Consider the following 21,034-nt stretch of genomic DNA (forward strand, 5'->3'; position numbering starts at 1 on the left):
TTTTATCATGGCTTTTCAACAGTTTACTGTTCTTTACTAAATACTGGTGGTCACAAAGTAGCATTGGATTTTACTGATATAAAATATTTAGGAGACTTATTAGGTACCTGACTTACGATTGTATTTGGGCCCACTTTTGGGTCTTGGGAGTACTATCCACAGCATGAGGTTTTACAGATTGATATTTTTGTCCTGTTCTCCTGAGAACATCTGCAAGTTAAAAAAGGAGGAGAAACCCAAATTAATGCATAGTTTCTAGATAAGTGTACTGTCCTCTCAGATATGACAGGATTTCTCTCTGCATACCAAATGCCAGTCTTGGGCGCATTTCTGTCTTAATTAAATGTACACTACTCTTGTGAGTGTTTGGAGGTGGGGGGAAGCTGGGGCCCAGTGGGATGAATTAAGCAGGACAGATATTTTGTTACCAGAAACTGTTCATTTTACCTAAGCTGGTTTTGTTATCAAGCCTATATTGTAGAATGGCATTTGAGCAGCTGCCGTGTCACAGTAAGGAAACCAGGCAAAAATGGGAATTACGGTAACTTGTACATAGCAAAAACATGAAGCTGAGTTCCATGTAGATCCGTGGTAGTGGGGTGGGACTCTGCAACTTAGATTACATGCGCAGATCTTATAATAAAGAAACTGGAAAGAGGTAAGAAATCCATATCAGTCTGTTAGTTCACTCTGAGGTTTTTTTACAGTCTTGCAATTACTCAGGAAAGAGTTACAGCTCATTATCATAGCTTTTTAAATAAAATTTTACAACAGCAAAGCTAGTTGCTCTGCTGGGGTAACCTTCAATGAGAGTCTTCCTGTGTTGCAGTTCTGTATTTGAAAGCAGATCTTTATATTCTGTGCAGAACTTATAAACTTCAACATAAAACATATTTATCCATCAAATATTTATTCTCTATGCGTATTGAATCAGTTTTCCCTCAGTCAGAACCTCTACATCCAGAGCAGTGCTACATAGCACTGAGAGCTTTAACTTTCTTGGTTTTAATCATTCCAAACTGTAGGTGTAGAATACGAATACAGGTATTTGCTCAGCCCTCCAGGCTCAGCTATATCAAAGTATCAAAGGTAAATATGATCAGATATCAAATATATATTTTTATATTATTAGATACTGTGGAACGTGGTATAGAAAAATACCTTAAATTTAAGTGTGGTCATTAAACTGAGACAGGTACATTGCACATAGCTAGGTTTTCATGTTCTGACACAAAATCCTGCTTTTTTTTTTTTTTTTTAATGCTAGACAGCAGAGGCCATCTAGCATATGCAAACACCCTTGTAGTTTTCTCTCTTTTGCCTCTGCAGAGCTACTAGGAATCGATTACCTAGCTTACGCTGCAGTAGCAGTTTAAGTTTCTTTTCTCTCTTTGCCAGTCATCTCCCCAGGTCCTGTTGCAGAGCTGGGGCTTTATCGTACTGCAGCAGGTCTCTCAGTGAGATTAATAATTTATTTCTGCCTTTAAGAGATATTTGTGGAGCCTGTCGAGAGCCTTCCATTATGTCTGGGCCTTGACAAGTTTTAAGAGCAGACAAGGAGCTGCCTGGCTTGCTCTGTGCAAAACACCTGAGCTGCTGTCAGGCAGGCCGCTGCAGTACATTTGTCCTGCTGTGTTAACCCAACATGGCTGAGGAGGTGGGAATGTGTGGCCCTTCTGCTCTACTCTGATGAATTTACTGTTCAAACAGCACAAGTTTAGGGAAATTTCTGCACTTACCTGCTACTGTAAACCACCTGAAATCTTTGACACAGAGTGGAGAGGGAGAAGGTTACCTCTTTCTGTTTTCATTAGCTGAAGCAGTGATATCCTCCCCATGAAGAGCACTTCTGGTCTCCTCTCTGCCACTGAGGCAGAGACCTAAAGGGTCCTTAACCCTGCCAAAGAAAGGATTGTTTACCCAAGTCCCAGATGTGTCTCACACGCACCTATTATGTTCAAGGTTTTTCGAAGATCTGAAGACGATGATCCTGCCTATAGACTGAAGATTGACATCACCAATGATTTTGTTCAGGGCCTGCATATGAGAGGGGGGGAAAAAAAAGGCAGTGCTGTGCAGGGCTGTGCAAGTAATAAAATTAACAAGTAGCTTCTTGAACTAGTAATGGGCTGTAAGTGGATTTTTACAGGAAAAAATGGTATCTACCTCAGTGAACTCTTGGGAAAACGTCACACAAAAGTCTGAGCTGAGCAAGGGGTTTTAGTTGTTCATTTAGAAACTCCTATGATATTTAAATGGTTGAGGAAAAGTTTGAAGGATTGGGGTCAGGATTGGAAAAATGTTATTTGCTAATCTTTCTGGTGAAAATGGTACTGCTGAAAACTGCATGATTTATAACAGGGCCGCAAAAATCCAGTTCATGCTCTTGTTTTGGGTTTTTGTTTTGGTGGGTTTTTGGTTGGGTTTTTTTGTTAGTTTTGGGGGTTTTTTTATGAGAAACAAACGGAATTCTCAGCAAGTCTGTTTCTTTTCTAATTCTCCTACTTGTTTGGTTCACAGGTTTTGAACTTGGCTTTGCTATGGCAAGTCCCAATGCCCTGGTGTGCTGGGAGGCCCAGTTTGGCGACTTCCACAACACGGCGCAGTGTATAATAGACCAGTTCATCAGCTCCGGCCAGGCCAAGTGGGTTCGTCACAACGGGATCGTCCTGCTCTTGCCACATGGAATGGAAGGAATGGTGAGAGCTGCTGGCTGGCATGTGCGGCAGGGAAATGCTGCCTACTGTGCCTTCCTCTGTGGCCAAAGGTGTCTTGGGGATCCAATAGTGATACAAAGCTGGGGGAAGGAAGGCACTGTTTAGCATGTTGGACTGCTTCAGTGCTACAGAAAAGAATGTGGATAGATTGATTGGTGAGAACCAAAAAAACCCGAGAAATATTTCTGAGCTCTTAGCTTTGTGTCCTTTTTAGTGGCACGTACCACTTTTTCCCATTCTTTTCTTTTTTCTTTCCCTTTTTTTTGTATCTTTCTATCTTTCCCTAAGACACTGCCTTCTTTTCCTAGAAAGCTGGATTCTTAGTGTACAGTAAGAAAGAAATTAGTGTCTAGCAGTACTTGCTTGGTTTTATTTTGCATGAAGTATGTCTGTATAAACTCTGCACTAATTTCTCTTGCAATGAAATGATATGAAACAGCTTTAAAACTTCTTCAAAAATCACTGACATTGAGTAAGTTTGATACAATAAGAAATTTCCCTCTTTCTGAAAAGGAAAGTGTTTCTACTAGCTGTTGACTTTTCTTTGGTGGCTAGTAGGAAGAACTAGACAGTGTCTTAAAGGGAAGGGGCATGGGCACGCTCTGTATATCATGTATGAAGTTCATAGCAGCAGTAGAATTGTTCTTCAAATCTTTCAAATTATTTTTAAAAGTTACATGAACATCATATCAGGCTATATTGATTTTCTCCTTTTCAGGTGCATCAACATTCATGAATTCATGCATGTATGTTTCTAGTTTTCTATTAAGAAAAGCATAGTATGTGCCACAGCGGCAATCTCCATCTGTATAAATGCTCTAGACCCTTTCACTACAAACTGCATCATATCCATTCTCACAAACAGTTCAGTTTATTTCCATTCAATTATAATCCTGTCCTGATATACTGGGGTGCATTCATATCTTATTAATGGCTTTCCATACCCATTTGCTCGTAAAGAATAAAGGGTCTGACACTGTTCACAAGAGTTTTGATAAATTAATTTTTTTAAAATGAATCCTGAGAGACAGCCTGAATGTGCCCTCAGCAGGAGGTGTGATCCTCTGCGGGGAAGCACTCCACTGAAGGGAGCTCTTTCTCTGCTACTTAAATACAGTTAATCTTTCTTTTCTCTTAGCCACTTGGCAGCTAAGATTTGCCCAGATCTTCTGAAACACGCTGATTTTGCTACTAGTGTCAGGTGTTTTCATAATATTGAAGAATCCTACCAGGCTGTTGAAATCTATTATCTTCCCAGAGGAGCTTTCCATTACAGAAGCGTTATTCTCTCTATAACTACAGTGTTGGGGACAGAATGATTTGGGGAAGGATTCGTAATGGGATATGGATCCCTTCACCTTTAGGTCATGCATTCACAGGCAAGTTGTCTGTGATTGAAAGACTCTGCTGTCTAATGGCTCCTTGGGGACTCATCTGAAAGTAGCTAATGGATTCAGTATATGTCTCACTGGGTAGGTGGTCACAGTAAACCCTATGCCATCCCACGCAGCAGTTGCTGGCAACGTGACTGGCGCTGTCAGCAGAGAAATCAAAGATGGATGTGAACATTGAAGCTCTGGATTGAGGTTGTTGCTGGGGCAGTGTATGTGTGTATGAGGGAAGCCTCACGTGTCTCTCCTTTAACCGTTTGCTAGTAACGTCTCTGTTTCCAGCGTACTGAATTCAGTGTGCTTGCGAAGCACTATGTTTGTGCATGTATAGGTTGTACTTAGTGTAGGATTTGATTTACAGCAAATAGATGTATACAGCAGAGGTATTGCAATATTGGACTGTTACTATGCACCATAGTTTTGCACGACTTTGCTGCTTGTTCTCAAGCCTTTGCCCATCTATGACCAAATTATTTGGTGCCTCAAAAGTGGAGACAGACTTCAAAAGAGTAGTTATGCAAGGCACAGTTCTTGGCTGTTTGTGTTACTCCTTTGTTGCTGGTGGAGTGGTTTTTTCCTTTGAATTCCCTTAGTCCACAGAGTGACTCCTGCACTTGAAATCAGGGAGGATGATGTGTTGAATCAAGGTGGACTACTAGCTGTCAGAAAAATGAGTGATTTTGGAGATCATATGTTAAGGTTTCAACAGAGGAAGTTATGATGAGAGACGGCCATATAAAGAAAAAAGCTCTTTATGAACATTGTTATCTTAGGAGTCATGGAGAGATTTGAGAGCCGTAATAGTTTATAACTTCAGGTTAAAGTACTTTGCAGCTGTCTCCAAAATGAAAGTCCTTCCTAACAGTAACTGTCACTTGAACAAGCAAAGGCTGCCAGCATTAGCAATAAATAAAAAAGCATACTGCATTCTCGTACTCCTCACAGCTTTCTCTCATCCTTTATAAACAAGGACATAAGAGGGAAGATAACAGATTCTGTTACACTCCTTATTCCTGATATAGTCCGTGGCCAGCATGCATGTTTTGCTAGTGTAAAATGGATCTAACAATATTTGTGCACTAAAAGAAATTACCCTGGGTACTGCTAGTGAGGCAGTGGATGTGAGCATTCAGTACTTTGACATACCTCCTGAGGAGGCAGAAATTAATCATAGGTTAGTTTGGCAGATAATGTGTACATGTATTTTGATCCATTTTAGCTGAAGCATTCATCTAGGCTATTTTGTCTGGTACTGAACAGTGAACAATGATAGGAGAGAGATCCTGAGTCTGCTTTTGTTGCTAATATAGCAAAGATAGTTGGCAGTTAACTTTTTGTGTTTGCTCCTGTTCAGCATGCAACTGTGATTTGGCCCAAAGAAGTGTGAGTCACTGCAGTACACTGATGAATGTGGTGGTTCACTTCCTGACATTCCTTCTGCTCCTTTTTGCCCTGCATAAGCAAGGTTGTCCTTGTGCCCCCATGGACCTACTGTCCTTTCACTCATCTTCATTGTGCAGCTATACAGAAGCTAGAAATTACTTACAGCTGGTAAAATCATTGGAAATCCATGTGAAACCTAACCTTCTCCTATGAAAACAGTTTATGGAAGACAAAGAATTCCAGTCCTGCAGTGTGTCCTCTCTTCCTACTGCTGCTGCCATTGATGCCTTTGGCTGGGGGGGGGCAGGTGTGCAGCCTGGTGCAGAGCTGCCAGGGTGGCAGGAGGTACTTACGCAGTGCGTGACCTAGACTGATGTCTAACTGCTGATTCGGCTTTTTAATGTTGTTTTAAATGATACCTTTACCAGGGTCCAGAGCATTCATCAGCCAGGCCTGAGAGGTTTCTGCAGATGAGCAATGATGATTCTGATGCTTATCCAGTAAGTAGATTTGTCAAAGGCCATGTCCTTTTTTTGCTTTTCACATCTCGGAGATTTTTTTCTTTGTAAGAAGCATCCTTTTAGCTAGGTATAGTGGGGTAAGATTTAGCTTCAGGCCTTGGTGTAACATTAACTTGATCCCAGTAAAAGTAATGGAAGTATGCAGTATGTGCTGCTTCATTGCAAAGCTGAGGTCATATACAATTAATCTCTGGCAGCATGATCTTTTTATGGCTGTTCCTCAGGGTCAGTGATTCTGCTTGTTTATATTGCTGTGCATACTGCAAATAGGTGTCTAGCTAATTTCTGAAGGAGGCCAAGTGAGACTACACCTGGCTTTTTGCAGTGGAGCTAAACAGTACTGCTGGGAACACAAAAATAAGCAACTTCTAAATTTGATTCAGCTAAGACCTTCATACGTTGGTCATTCATTTCTACAGATAAAGTACATAGCTCTACAGGATACCAGGCATCCACTTCCCCACTGCAGATTTCCTAAGAAACACTGCTATACATTAATTGAAAAGCCCACCAATTAAAAAAAAAAAAAGCAGAATAAAATGGATGTTTCCGTTTGGGCCCTGAGTTTGTTACCCTTGGGGCAATGATAGTTCCAAAGCCATGTTCCTCCTCATCTAAAAGTGGTTTTTGTCAGTGTACTGGCAGAATAAAGACCTGTTTGTTTGACTATATTTAAGCACTGTCAATTGCACGCAATAAGCAAGTTAGAAATTTTATCATAGAAGGTAGGAGCTCAAACCATGGACCAGGAAATCATGTTAGGTGCTGTACCAATCTGTAATGAGATTATTGTGCCTATACCTATAGATATGCTTACCTAGTATACATGCATGTAGATATGGATATCCCCCCCCGTATTTGTAAAATACATAAATATAAACCATATGAATTTTATGTATTAAAATATAGTATAAGAGGACAGGACACCTACCAAAAAATGGGGAGGAGAGAGTGTTAACTATACACTCAAAAAATGAATTCTAGTTTTAAGGTTCTTTCAAAGGGGTTCTATTTTGTCTTCTACCTACTGAAGTCCTAGTCCTCCTCACCCTTCCATCCTGGACTTCCCAGCTTGCTGAAACTAATGGAAGCTTTTTGCATTTATTTGCATACATTTTTAGGAAGAAGTAGAAACAGAAGAGAATGATTTGTAGGGATGCTTCCCTAGCTAATAATATAATCTCAGAAGAGATCTGCTAATTAAGTTTTTTGAGGAAGGGAGTTGCTAAGAGTCAGAAATAGAAGGATGGCTTTCAGGCCTTTTTTTCTGATCTTTTAGACGTTTTTCTAATGCCTTTAATGTCTCTCTCAGGAGTTCAGTGAGCAGTTTGAAGTCTCCCAGCTATATGAATGCAACTGGATTGTGGTGAATTGTTCAACTCCAGCCAATTACTTTCACGTCCTCAGAAGACAGATCTTGCTGCCATTCAGAAAACCGGTTAAGTTACTACTGTAATGGACTTGATTATTCTAGGCATATTAACCCTCACATAAAGCAGGGTCTTTCTTTGTGTATGCCATACTGCTGAAAAGAACAAGAATCATTGGTGAAAAACCTTAATTGAACACAGGTTGAAATCACTGATTTGATGGAATGAAACTCAGTTCTGACTTAGTAAAACTTAATTTTCAGCTTTACTTCCTTCTAGCTGTGCAGACCTTCAGATGAGCTTGTAAAGACACAATGTATCTAACAGGTTACATAACTATAATCTGCATGTCTAATTGCTGGAACTTCAAAAACCTAAGATAAAACTGTTGAATGTATTACTGGTTCATAGCCTGTGATTTCATTTTGTTCTCAAAAAAGAAGCATAAGCAATGGTGTTTGAGAACCTTTAAAGGGAGTGGAGTACCCAAATCTTTTGAATAATTTTGAAACTTCCTAGGCTTTCAAAACAGAAAAAAATAATTTACTGTGTTTGCTATTCACATTAATTTGATCTAGAGCATATTCAGTTTGTGGTTTTTGTATGAAGAGTGTTACAAATGTTGCATGTAATAATGTAGATAAAGCAGTTCCTGAGTGTTGGAAATATTTCTGTCTTACAGCTGATTATTTTGACACCCAAGTCACTGCTGAGGCATCCCGAAGCTAAATCCAGTTTTGATGAAATGGTGTCTGGTAGGTCACCTTAAAGTATTGTGGACAAATAATGAGCTATACCAAGTTGCATGTCAGACTGTGAAGAAGAGAATCTGCTCTGGAGAGTTTGCCTTTTCCTTTGGCATAATTTCTGTGGAGCTGTTGTAGTGAGATCTAATATGGACTTTTGCTGAAAAGTCTGCTTTCAAGTACAGATTCTTAATTTTAACAGGCTTCTCTTGTAATCATCCGTTAATCTTAAAGGCAGTGGAAAGTGCATTCCCCTCTCTGCAGGGATATTCCTCTCAATAGCCTGTTAGGTCCCTCTGCTCTTTTCCTCTTCATATAAAAATTGTCTCGTTTTCTGTACTGCCCCTCCGCCCCTAGATGTGAGGGATAGGTTGTAATCACACTGTGCCCATTTGGAAGAATGAGGGGCCTATTTTTTCTTACAGTGCTCAGTTCTGGGGATGCTATGTCACTCCAGTGATCTGAAGTGAGATCAGTGAGTTCAGAGCTGTAGGCTACCACTCCAGCTGTTGTTGGCATGCCATCAGCACCAAGAGATATGTAGCAACTGCAGAGGTAATACCAAAAACTGGAGGGATTTGTCTTGCCATGCACTGGTTAGAAGATGTTAGAGTGGCATGAGGAAATGTAGTGAAATGGAGTGAGTGATTAAAGTGATCATTCAGAGAGAGAGGGGTGTGGAGAGGATAGGTGTGGTGGTCTGACTCCAGTTCTAGTGGGTGTCTTGACGGCTTTCAGCAAAGAGTAACTGCTTGGTTTTTTAAAAGCAAGTTACAGTATATAAACATGCTTAAATATTGCATTATCTCCTTTTTGTAGGTGAGTAAAGTTTGCTTCTAAAGCAAAGGCATTTGCTGGTTTTGATTACTGTTTAAAAGCTTTGTTGAATTGGTCAGATTAGAAATTCTGCAGAGATTGAGATTTGTCACTTTGTCTTGGGAGTCCCCTCTACTTCAGGCTAATACTCAACAGTGGCCAAACTCCTAATTAACATTGAATTCTGACATACTTTCATGTTCCTGCTGAAGAGGACAGCAAGTAGTAAAGCATTGCTGACTCTCAGCTAACTCTCTTTGCTCTATTTTTAACGGAAAGCTGAGAAGGAGAGGAAGACTGACTCTAGCTGACCCAATGAAGTGCAGATTCAGTCTTTTTTAGTGAAGAATTCTGCTGTTCAGTGAGACAGGATAATTCTGACATAAATCAGTCCCTCTTTCATATGGTCGTGCTGCTGCTTTTCTCCTCTCAAGATAAATGGTTCAAACAGGAGCTTATTTTCCTGGTAAGTGGGTGTGCTAATTCAGACTGGGAGGTCATGCCACTGTCTGCTACCTTGCAGTTGGTTAATGTGGGAATAGTTCTAATCAATCATATAAGAGAGCAAAGGAAAGGATCTTTTAGACCATCAAGTCCCTCTCCCAGTTTCATGTATCCCAAGGAAATTGTTCTCCTGGGAGATGATATCACAGGGGAAAAGATATCTAGCAGTGAGGATATGCATCTGATACTGTATCTTACCACTTAAACATATGGCTCAGTACTATGCTAATTCTTCCTTTGGCTAACGCTGTTTTAGCTCTCAAACAAAGGTTTAAATCACATAAATTTATGGCAGTAATGTGTGTGCTTGTGTAAATATTTCTGCAGTTGCCAGGTTTAGTTGCATTATGAATATGTGTTATGCTTTTATATGAAAATGTTCTAAAATTTTCTAAACCTATATTAATGTTACATGGTTTAGATCATCTTGGAAAGAAGAAACAATATTTCAGGTAATTCTCTGGAAAAAAAAATGGAAGTAAAGGTGAGCTATCCAATCAATTTAAAATTGAAGGTGTAATGCGCAACACAAAGTTAAAAAAGAATCCACTGTTAATATGTTTCTGTCTATTAAGTGTGGAAGAGTGGATTATTGACAGTCTTTTAACTTCTTGAAACTAAACTGCTTAGCACTTTAGCAGAATTACTGGTCTGAAAAGTAGGAGTAGAGAGGCAGCAGAGCGCCATGACCATTGCGACCTGCTGCTTGCTCAGTAAAGGACTGTTTCCTGGGCTGCTTTATTACAATGGTAGTTCACTGAGATCACTTTCCTAATTTGTGCTCTAACTAGGTACCACTTTCCAACGTGTGATTCCTGAGAATGGGCTGGCAGCTCATGCACCACATGAGGTCAAGCGAGTGATTTTCTGCACAGGAAAAGTATACTATGATCTTGTGAAAGAGAGAAAGAATCAAGACCTGGAGAAACAAGTAGCTATAACCAGGCTTGAACAGGTGAGCTCCCTGATCCTCAGAAGACGGGGTCCTTGGGGAGACTTTCGGCAAAGGGTTCCTATGATTTTAAATAGATATCACTTGCCAGAAAGGATGGTGATAACATTTTTATAGCACTTTGCATCTTACAAGACATTATCTAATCCTACATGGCCTTGTGGAGAAGGAACACAGCACGAGTGTACTAGACTGTCCTGGTTTCAGCTGGGATAGAGTTAATTGTCTTTCTAGTAGCTGGTGCAGTGCTATGTTTTGAGTTAGGTATGAGAAGAATGTTAGTAACACTGATGTTTTCAGTTGTTGCTAACTAATGTTTAGACTATAGTCAAGGATTTTTCCGCTTCTCATGCCCAGCCAGCGAGAAAGCTGGAGGGGCACAAGAAGTTGGCACAGGACAGAGCCAGGACAGCTGACCCAAACTGGCCAACAGGGTATTCCATGCCATGGGACGTCACATCTAGTATAGAAACTAGGGGAGTAGGGGTGGGGAGATCGCTGCTCGGGGACTAACTGGCGTTGATCAGCAGGTGGTGAGCGATTGCACTGCGCATCATTTGTATATTACAATCCTTTTACTATTACTGTTATTTTATTAGTGTTATTATCATTATTAGTTTCCTCTTTTCTGTTCTATTAAACTGTTCTTATCTCAACCCACGATTTTTACTTCTTTTCCCAATTTTCTCCCCCATCCCACTGGGGGGGGGGGGGGGAAGGGAGTGAGCAGCTGCGTGGTACTAAGTTGCTGGCTGGGGTTAAACCAGGACATGAACAGTGAGATCCAGAAAGCTTGGTAACTTTTCCAGAACAATGTAACAAAGTGAAGGTTACAATATTATGGCACCTTAATTTGTATATCCAATCTGCTAGCTTTAAACGTTGTGAATAGTACACTTTGCGGCTATATTGTCATTCACTAATTAAGGACTTGTATTGTCATAGCTACTTCACTAGGAAAAACTGTAGGAATGCAGGAGATCTGGACTATGACCTACTTCTGTTCATACTGGTACAACTATAAAATATGTGTGTATTCACTTCTGACAGCATGAAATCAATTAAAGAAATACGAGTCACTTTAAAGAACATACAGCAATTATGTTAGGTACTAAATGTTTAATTACAATGGGTGGTTGTAATACCTGATAGATAAAAGGCTTTCCTACCATGGGCTAACACCATGTAAGGGAAAGCTTTGCCAGTTATTACCCTCTGTTTCCAGATCTCACCGTTCCCCTTTGACTTGCTGAAAGAAGAACTTGAGAAGTATCCAGGTGCTGATCTAGTTTGGTGTCAGGAGGAACACAAAAACAGTGGATATTATGATTATGTCAAACCTCGTTTCCGCACTATTGTGAACCACACTCGACCTATATGGTATGAGACTTTAAAGAATTGCTCTGTCTCCTGGGCTGATTTGTTTGCTTTTAAATTTGGTTGGGGTTTCTTTTGGTTTGGTTTTGTTTGGGGTTTTTTTGCTTTAAATTTGTTTTTGATTTGAGGATGTTATTCCTGGGGAAGTCAGGTTCTTCACATATCAAAACCTCCGAGTTTGGGTTCTTGGATGAAGGAGGGAAAAGTCTAGATGACTATCTCAAATGCATCATGCATATCCTGCTCCTCCTTGTAGTTCTAAAAGAAAATCAGTAGCAGCCAGCTCTGTATTTATTGTCACTTAGCACAGCATTTAGCTGTCCTGGATTTTTCTCTCTTATTGTCTAAGATTCTGTATTTTTTTAAGAATTTCGCTCCAAATATTAGGTTTCTGGAGGAAACAATTGTTGTAAGAGCTCAGTCCAGGTACCTTTGCATTTATTTTAGATAATTGACTCTCGGATCTGCCCATGCAGCTGTTGGAGGAATGAGAGTCTTGATCGCCAAAAGCAAGTTACCTAATTATGAGACAGTGTAGCTGGCTGCTCTGGGGGGGATGGGGGAGAAGACACAGCTTAATATTGATGGGAGGGGGAAAAGAGGGGGAAGCTGACCAGAAGGTATAACTGATGGTGCAACTTAGATTGATTTTTATTTAAGAAAGATTGATGATTAAATGTCCAAATCTGCCAAGCTGACTTGAATGCATTTAGCAGCATGTTCTCATGCTTGTTAGTGTCAAAATCGTCTCTCTTCTCACCTCATTTGTCTGCCCAATTCTTTTTGTCACAAAGGTATGTTGGCCGAGAGCCTGCTGCTGCAGCTGCCACAGGCAACAAGAACACGCATCTGGTATCACTCAGAAGGTTCTTGGATACAGCTTTCAACCTGGAGGCCTTTGAGGGAAAGACATTCTGACTGCAGGGCACCGACCCATCTCTGACTAGTAGTCTCTCTAATCACTCCATCCGAAGGAAGAGGAGATAAAAGTGGGAAAAATACTGGAAGTTACATACTTTTGCTTTACCAGATAAAACGATCCAGCAGCTGACTTCATTAATCTGCACCTTGCTCCCCAGGTTGTAAGGAAAAAAAAAAATTCCAACTTACCTTCCACCATTTTTTGTCACTTGTCTATTTAGATTGGGACCTCTCCGGCACAAGGAGAGTCTCCTGTCCAAGGATACAGTGCTAGCTCAGTGAGGCTCTAATCTCAGTCTGCAGGCACTAATTACTGTAAGTAAGAGCAGGCGTGGACAGCATGATAGTTACGCACATCCCTGAAAAAGAAGAGTACGTTTGGGAGCCACTACGTAAACAAGGGGCATTGTTAAAAGGAAAATGATTGACAGTTATTTCTAGATATATTGGAGAGGAGTAATGAAACCAAAGTAAAGAGTTGATAGATGACTTTGGTAGAGAAGTGTACTGAGTGTGGTAGTTGGAAGGAGATGGTAAGGTAGCCTGGTGATGTGAGGAGGAGGCTGGAAATAGGGAGTCAGATTACAAAATTGCTAAACTATGGGTGACAACAGAAGTGGTGTGGATTACTTGGGTATAAGCTGGAGGAGGGTGATGAAGGCAGAAATAAAAGGGACCATGAAAAGGTTTGTTGGGGGTAGCTGGGGAGGGAAGATGTCTGCACAAGACCACAGCTGATGGAGCAGTGGGTGATCAGCAGGAGAATTCAGCGTCAAATGATTTCACAAGTAAGAGGTGACAGCACCAATTGCTCCCACTCCCTAGGCTGCCTGTTTTGATGCTCTGTGGTATTAGGGATCTGTGGGGTCCTGTGAACGTCCTTGTTTTGGCTGAACACTCTTTCCCTCACCAAACTACTAGGATCTGCTTTTCTTTGACCTGGTAGCACCTGTAAAAAGGTGGTATTTGGATGAGAAATCTGTGTTTGTGCAACAAGGAGCGGGTTCTCTGCTTTGTCCAGTGCTAATCCCTGCCTCACGTCTCCTTGCTGATACTAATTCAACTCTGAGGTGGCAATTCCTGATTTAGTCACCCTTTTTTACGTTAAGAGGAAGGTGAGCAAGCAACAGTTGCTGATTGACCAAAGGCACATGCTGTGGTTTTGTACAAGTAATAATTGATTTTTGTCAATTTTTCTTCCCCCCCCCCTTTGTGTTTACTTGTCAATTAGGGTATCAATTGCCATGTACTTTCAGTATGGACATAAAAGTGAACCACCTCAAGAGCTGGCTTTGTGTAAGGTGGCTGATGTACAGCAGGTGCTGGAGGGAAGAGAACAGCAGGGGTTGTTTCTCTTCCCGGGAAGTAGTGCTTGGCTTCCTGGGAGGCACTGCACAGCAGGGTGGTCTCAGAGTGCCTCTGCTTGTGCTTCCTCCACAGTGCTATAAGGCAGGTGGGCACCACTTTCCTCTACCCTCTTAATACAAGAACTAGTGTTGTCAGAAGTCCTGTTCCCTCTGCCCCCAGGAGAGCTTGGGTCTGGGTGAACCTTGTGACTGTGGGTTTTTGCAACACTAGACTATGTAGTGGCAGGAGACTTCTTCCCTTCTTTCTGCTGGCTGGCAGAGGGAACTGCTCGATTAACAGAGTAAGTGGTGTGGTATGATGCAGAGAAATGGCGATGCCTGTGTCGAAGCGGGAAGCAGTAACCAGCTGCAGAAGGGCCCAGTGCCCCTGCAGTGCCTGGAGGGTTATGCTAGGTCTGCTGAGCAGCCACTCTGATATATCCTAACAAGTGACTGGAAAACACATAGATGACACTTCACCCCCATTCCCTGTCCTGAATGTGCTCCTGGGACATACTTGTGTTCTTGGCAGTAAGTTTTACCCCGCTGCCGCTGTATTGGCTGTGACATAATAAGGCTTGACAGTTTATGCCTGATTCAGAGAGTCAGGTGATGCTGGAGAGCATCTTGTCCTGTCAAAATAAAAAGCTGTATTCAAAACCTCTAGCTATGATCAGGTACTACTTGTCCAAGCAGGTTACCGAAAAGGATGTGTGCCTTATGCTGTCCCTTTATTTGGCCTAGAGACAACATGATGGTGAAAAAAAATATCCTTCTGCCAGAGCATAAAATTAATGTGGTAAGGTACTTACCATGGGATCCAGAACCAAACAGTCTCATGTTGGTGAAACTCCATCCTTTTAAATCAGGCTGGTTGCCTTGGGCTTTTTCTCTCATTGAAACATTGAAGATAATTCAGTCTTTTCAAACCTATTGAATGTGGAAAGTACTGCAGTTGACAGCAGCAAATACTGTCTCCTGTCCGTTTCTATAGCTCAAAACATTAAGCTGATAGGCAGTAACCATCATCCAAAGTATTTTAATGCTTTTACGAATGCTTGTTTCTGTGGCAAGAATAGAGTGTAGCTAAATAGTGCTGGCACTGTTTATTGTATTCTGTTTGCAGGTCAGTACTGCATGAAATATGATAAATGCACTTATGCCACAGTATATGCAGAGGTAGAAAACAAAAATTAACGTAGAAATGTCAGTGGTAAATGACGGGTTTCCATTTTCATTGTGTATCGTAGATTGTGGCATAATAATTGCATAAAAATTCCATCAAAGAATATAAGAAACCCCAATACAATAAAAATATCTCAGAAAGAAATTCTCTGTTACGGCTGTTCTTTTTTGACAGTTTCTCCTTTGAGTGCTGGTGTTAGCATCCCATTGGTAAGAGTGCTAGGACAGCTCATTTTTCTGTTTTCTGTTTGTTTTCTCAATAGTGGCTTATTTAAATGTAGTAGCAGTGAGGGAGAGACAGCATTTGGACTAGAAATAGATAATTATTCAAAACCATTGGGTTAAAAGTAGTAATAACGTTGACGTTATATTAGAATATTTTGTTTTAGCCTATTCTGATTTCTTAAAGTAATAAGTGAGCACATTTCTATTGCAAGCAGCATTTTTAAAATACTGGAACTAGACTGGAATTAATTTCTCTCGTTTCTAAACACTGGGATTCATTTCTCTAAACATGTTGGCTCAACATATGTTTCTATTGAATTACTTTTCCTGTTGCCTGCACTTTCAGATAGTAAATGTTCAAAAGCTTACTGAAGCATTATAAATTGCTAAATGCATAGGTTGTACTTATTGCTAGAATTCTGCTGGTTTTCTTCAATGAGGCCCCTTGAATAAAAAACTGTCAGAGAGTTCTTAAATAGATGCATATTCAATAGGTACTTTATCAACAATGAATGCAAGTTTCTGTAATGGCAGCTTTAAACCTGGTTAAGAGTACCTCTCTGATCTCACAGAAAACAAATACTTTGTTAGAACTGGCTGAAAAGTTAAATACTTTTAACATACTAAATAGCAATTAATCTTTGTATACAGAGTGTTTGAAAAGGACTGAAGTATTATATAGGCCTCTTCTGCAAGCAGTCTGCACTGAAATTCAAATCACAGCTTTGTAACTCGGAAGGAAGAAACAGCAAATGTGAGAATCAATTGACTTCATTGTATTTGTGGGTGAGATGCCACTTCATGCATGCCCACAACAGCCAAAGACTTGCTAAGACAAGCGGCTTCTGTCACAGAATTATTTTTGTTTCCTAGTAGGTACCTGATAAACTGCACTAACAGCGGGAGTGTGCTTGGTGGAAACCTTTGCTCTGCCCATCGTACAGTTGGAATCAGTCTGCTAGAGCAGACCTGTTCTCTGGAAAAGGAAGCATTCTGCTTGTTCTAGGAGGTAAAAATTAACGTGTGAGACTAGACAAGAAATGGGAATGTGTGTGCGTTGTTTGAACCAAGTAGCTGAAAGTGTGTGTGTTGGGGGGTATTGTTTGGGGTTTTTTGTTTGTTTGGGGCTTGGTTTGTTTGTTGTTGTTTTTTTTAAGAAACTCCTTGGCTAGACTCTCTGGTTGCTGTCTCAAGAGCTCTAGTAGCTCTTACCTTGGTGCACAAACAGCAGACCTGCTGCCTCTGATACAGAGCTGGGAATAACCACTGCTCCTAATAATAACAAAATGAAAGCTTGGGAACTTCTGCTCTATGCACACATGCACATGCATTTTTATATATATTTTAAAAAGTCTTTCTGATTGCTGTTAACTTTACACAGGTGTCACAGACTATTGTTGCTCAACCTAGCTTTTTGCCAGTGGCACAGATGGCTTTGAATGTTGTTTAAAACATTAAATAGAGGTGCACTCATGTAAAGCCAGAAAATCCATAAAAGCAGATGAAATATCTTTGTAAAGTTGCCAAGTCTGGTCAAAGATGGAAGAAAAAAGTCTACTATTGTCTTGTGTGTTGGTTCAGTGAATTCAGTATGTTTTAATTTTACAGGCAGCCCCTCAGGTTGGCACTGGGCTGTGGGATGCCATGCGGGGGGGCTGTCAGGGCACCTGCCAGGCTAACGAGTTACCCAGCACAAGTGACCGCTTAATTATGGCTGATGGGACTGGCCTGTGCGTGGGTGGCCAAGCAAACGCTGCCTGTGGTTAGCTGGTTAAAGCCCAGGTTTTGGTCTGAGCTGGCCCATCTCTATCTCCTTTGCCATCGTCCCCTAAATACTTCAGCTCCTTCACCTTGTTTTCCCAGAATGGAGGGCTGTGGCTGGGCCCCTGGGCACCCACCGTGGGGCAGGGGGTCCCTGCATGGGCCCCGGCGGGCCATTGCTGGCCACTTCTGCAGTAGGAAGGACTAGAGTTACAGAGGTAAACAATGGCGAAGGAGGATGAGGATGGCTGCTGGGAAAGGCTCAGGAAGGAAAGGGGGCCGCAGGCTCCCGGCTCTTTGTAACGTTCTACAGGCAGGTGGGAGACCTGGCTGGTGGGAACCAGGTAGGGGTGCCTCATCCTGCTCCCGGGGTGAAGGAAATACTGTCCGTTGAATTATTATCAGAGCTTCTGAGGACTTTAAGGCCTCGAGAAAAACCCATAGTGTGGCTGTGGATTTCTGACGCAAGCCACTGGCAAAAGCTGCTTGGGATGTAGAATAACTGCCACTTGCAGTGCAAGTGCAGTGAGGTTTGTTTGGAAAAGGTGAGGAAACCTTTGCATGAAAGATGGTAGAGAAATGCATCGGGGTTTTTGTGGGTTTTTTTAAAACAAACAAACAAAACAACAAAACAAACCCTTTAAAAATAAATTCTCCTTCCCCAGAGAGAGGTGAAGAATGACCTGCCTTTTGCCAGGCTCCAGCCATCATCCCCAGGCGAGATCTGCTGGGATGGACAGGCACTTGACTGCTGCTCTTCCCTCTCTTCATGTCCTGTGGACAAGATTGCAGGTCTCAGAGCTTTCATCAGTACCTGTCATACAACCTCTCCATGCTGATGAAAACACAGACCATTATAGCACACCAAAAAAATCTTTGCAGATTAGGGTAATTTTGCATGTATCTTTCTACCCTTGTTCTTGGCTGGTAAAGGTTACTGACTAGGATAACTATAACATGAGACTTTAAATGGCAAAAGGCATTCAAGATATCTATTAGCTCTGATCAAAAAGTTTTGTGTATTTTTTTGTTCCCTCTGGTCATTTAGTAGTTCTGTGAAGTCCAACTGTGTAGCAATAGGAGTCTTGATTTGAGGGACTCTACTGATTAAAAACCGATGATTGAAAGTTTTTCTTCATGTTTATGCAGAACAAGGACAGATATTAAATGGGTACATTTTCTTAATCATCAGTGTAAAATATCAGGAAATGGCACATGGACTGAAATATAAATTCAACACACTTGCAAGAAGGAAACAGATGAATATTGCCTCTCTTTTAATTCTTGCTTCTTTTTTTTTTTAAACTGTTGAAACCACTTCTGATTTTAGATATTCCTCAACTCCTTTTTCAGCTTGTGCTTTTCTTAATGCCATTATTTAAAATGTAGCCTATTATCTAAAATGAATAAAAGAACAAAAGGCAAATTTATTCGGGAAAAAGAATATTTTAGAGATTACTAGCTTTGATTGAAAGTGTTTCACAGATTTCTTCAAAGTTTTCAATTATTAATCAGTGCACCAGGCAGTTCCTTTCTGATATTTAAGTGATGCAGTCATTACTGGCAAATGGAGATCTAATTTGTTTAGAGGGGAAAAAGTTGTAGTCATCACTGAAGATGCGTGAAACACTGAAACATAGCGTCTGTTGCAGAAATCTTTACTTCCTATTCAATAGCTCATAAATTCACTGATACTCTCATAAAGGAGCACACAGAAACTTTCTGCCTGTGTGGGACCCAGCCAGCTTTATATTCTCCTCCCCTACAGGAGGGAGGGTATGCTTAAACTATCACAAGTGAAGAAGCACTGTGTAAGAGCTCGGCTTGGCTCTCAACTATTTTCCTTGGATGATCATTAAACATTATCAGTGTAATGGGTTTGTTTTAGTAGTGGTTTAAGTGACCGCATTTCAGTTGGTCTTGCAGTAGAATAGCAGCTGTCTGCACGGGGACTTGGTTGAAGGGCAGTGATGTTTGGTGCTCTCGCAGATTTCTCCCTGCACCTGCGATGCTACGGGGGGTAAAGGAAAAAGTGCAGGTCAATGTTAGAAGGTGCCTGAAAACGCACCCCTGGTATCGTCTGTCTGGGGCTTGGCTGTACCATAGAGGAGACCTCAGTTGTTCTTTCTAGTCTCCCAAAATTACCTTGCCCAGGTTGCGAGGCTACTTCTGCAGTGATGCCTTGAGTAGTCTTGCTGGGGTTTCCAGTAGAGCTCCCATATCTGTAAGTCGGTTCCACAGGAGAGGCCGTCAAGTAAATGTGAACAAACCGTCACTGTCTGCTGGCCAGGACTTTGCAGGGGTAAACTTAACTAGTAAAAAGCAAAACACATTTGAAGAAAGATTATATTTCCCCAAATGAGAGTCTCCACTGCTGTGGATAAAATAAAGAGGATAAAATACAATTGTCTAATACAGAACATGATAAAATGACCATACATAATTCCCCGTGACTAGAAATAAATGTTTAACAAACTGCTCCCAATGGGCTTGTTAAAGATGAAATATTTATTACTATATGTTAATTACAGAGTTTAAGCAGTACTTAAGTCATTTAAAGGGATTGGCTTCATCTTGCTTTCAAGACTTTTATGTGATTAAATCCTTCTTCATCAGTTGTTCTTTGTGCTAGAGCGGTTTGCACAAACATATCCTTAACTAAAACAGTGTCTGCAATGTTGTTATGCTGTATAGGATGAATTATGGACAGTTTTCTTCATGAATTTCACGGCCCAAGCAAAATAAAATTTCCATCAGAATTAATGTTTTTGCATGTCAACTGAAACACAATGCCTTTTCAAGTCTAGAAACATCATATTAATATACTGAAATTATACGTCACTCCTGGGATATTAGTCTCTGACACCAACAATCAGTTTTGAAGAAGTGTGTATACTTTTTTTTTGGGGGGGGGGGGGGTGCAGTATGAGGGAAGTACATACTTACCATGTAAGTCTTCTTCCTTCCCTTGAACAGCTTAAGATAGCAAAAGAACCATAAATATTTTGCACCTTTACAGCTTAAGTACTGTTTTGTGCCAGCATATTTTATATGTTGCACAAAAATCACTTTGAGGAAAATTTTTGGTTTATCAGAACTTCAAACTATTGTTGACAAAACTCTGTCATCTTAGGGTTGATGAAGAGCTGAAGCTTTGTGCTGCTTTGGGACTCTTCATTGCAACAACCTACTGCCTATTCAGAAGATGAACAAATAAAGCAACTTAATCTCTAGTGATTCTAAATGGTTCCTAGTTACACTCTTAGATAATTAACTTCTCCTGTGCTGTGCTCACTTAATAGATACCTGGTCATATGTGACCATGTTTATTTAATGTGCTCTGCAATATTTATACCACAATACACCCTTCTCATTATAAAACAGACATTCTTTAGTTTATTTACACACACACATTCTGAAGCTCTTGCTTAGACAAAACTCTACAGGTTTCAGGAAAATATATCTGAGTGTGCACGTCAGTATATGACCGCACATAAATAGCTTCTGCAGAGACTGTCAGCAAAAGAAAAAATATTTTTTCTTCTCTTCAGCATCACTATTCTGATAATTACGTGCATTAAAAAATTAGAGACATGCTACATGAAGAGTGATTATTAATATTTTTTTCTTCCTTTTTTTTTTCTTAGGCCTTTATCACAGCCCTCGGGCCCCTCATTAGATTTACCAGTAACATTGTATTTTTCATAGTGAGCACAATATGGCGCAGCTCACGAGCTCAGTAGATTTATGCAGATCTCTGTGGTACCTGTCTCTGTAACAAAGCCCAAAGGGATGTAAACAGAGATCTCTGTAGCTGAT

At 40.7% G+C, this 21,034-nt stretch overlaps 1 protein-coding gene across 3 annotated transcripts in view; it reads left to right on the forward strand.

The window, feature by feature from the left end:
• The window catches only part of OGDHL (oxoglutarate dehydrogenase L), a 58,343-nt gene extending 42,969 nt beyond the window's left edge, over positions 1–15,374 (forward strand). For all 3 annotated transcript variants that reach the window (XM_049809683.1, XM_049809681.1, XM_049809682.1), the window contains exons 17-23: positions 2,521–2,699; positions 5,920–5,991; positions 7,325–7,450; positions 8,065–8,137; positions 10,240–10,403; positions 11,626–11,780; positions 12,572–15,374. In XM_049809683.1, the coding sequence (XP_049665640.1) occupies positions 2,521–2,699; positions 5,920–5,991; positions 7,325–7,450; positions 8,065–8,137; positions 10,240–10,403; positions 11,626–11,780; positions 12,572–12,695 (893 nt within the window). In that variant the 3' untranslated portion in view covers positions 12,696–15,374. The remainder of the gene's footprint in view (positions 1–2,520; positions 2,700–5,919; positions 5,992–7,324; positions 7,451–8,064; positions 8,138–10,239; positions 10,404–11,625; positions 11,781–12,571) is intronic.
• Positions 15,375–21,034: the final 5,660 nt, after the last annotated feature.

Source organism: Accipiter gentilis, chromosome 9 (genome assembly GCF_929443795.1).
Source record: "Accipiter gentilis chromosome 9, bAccGen1.1, whole genome shotgun sequence".
Taxonomy (NCBI): domain Eukaryota; kingdom Metazoa; phylum Chordata; class Aves; order Accipitriformes; family Accipitridae; genus Astur; species Astur gentilis.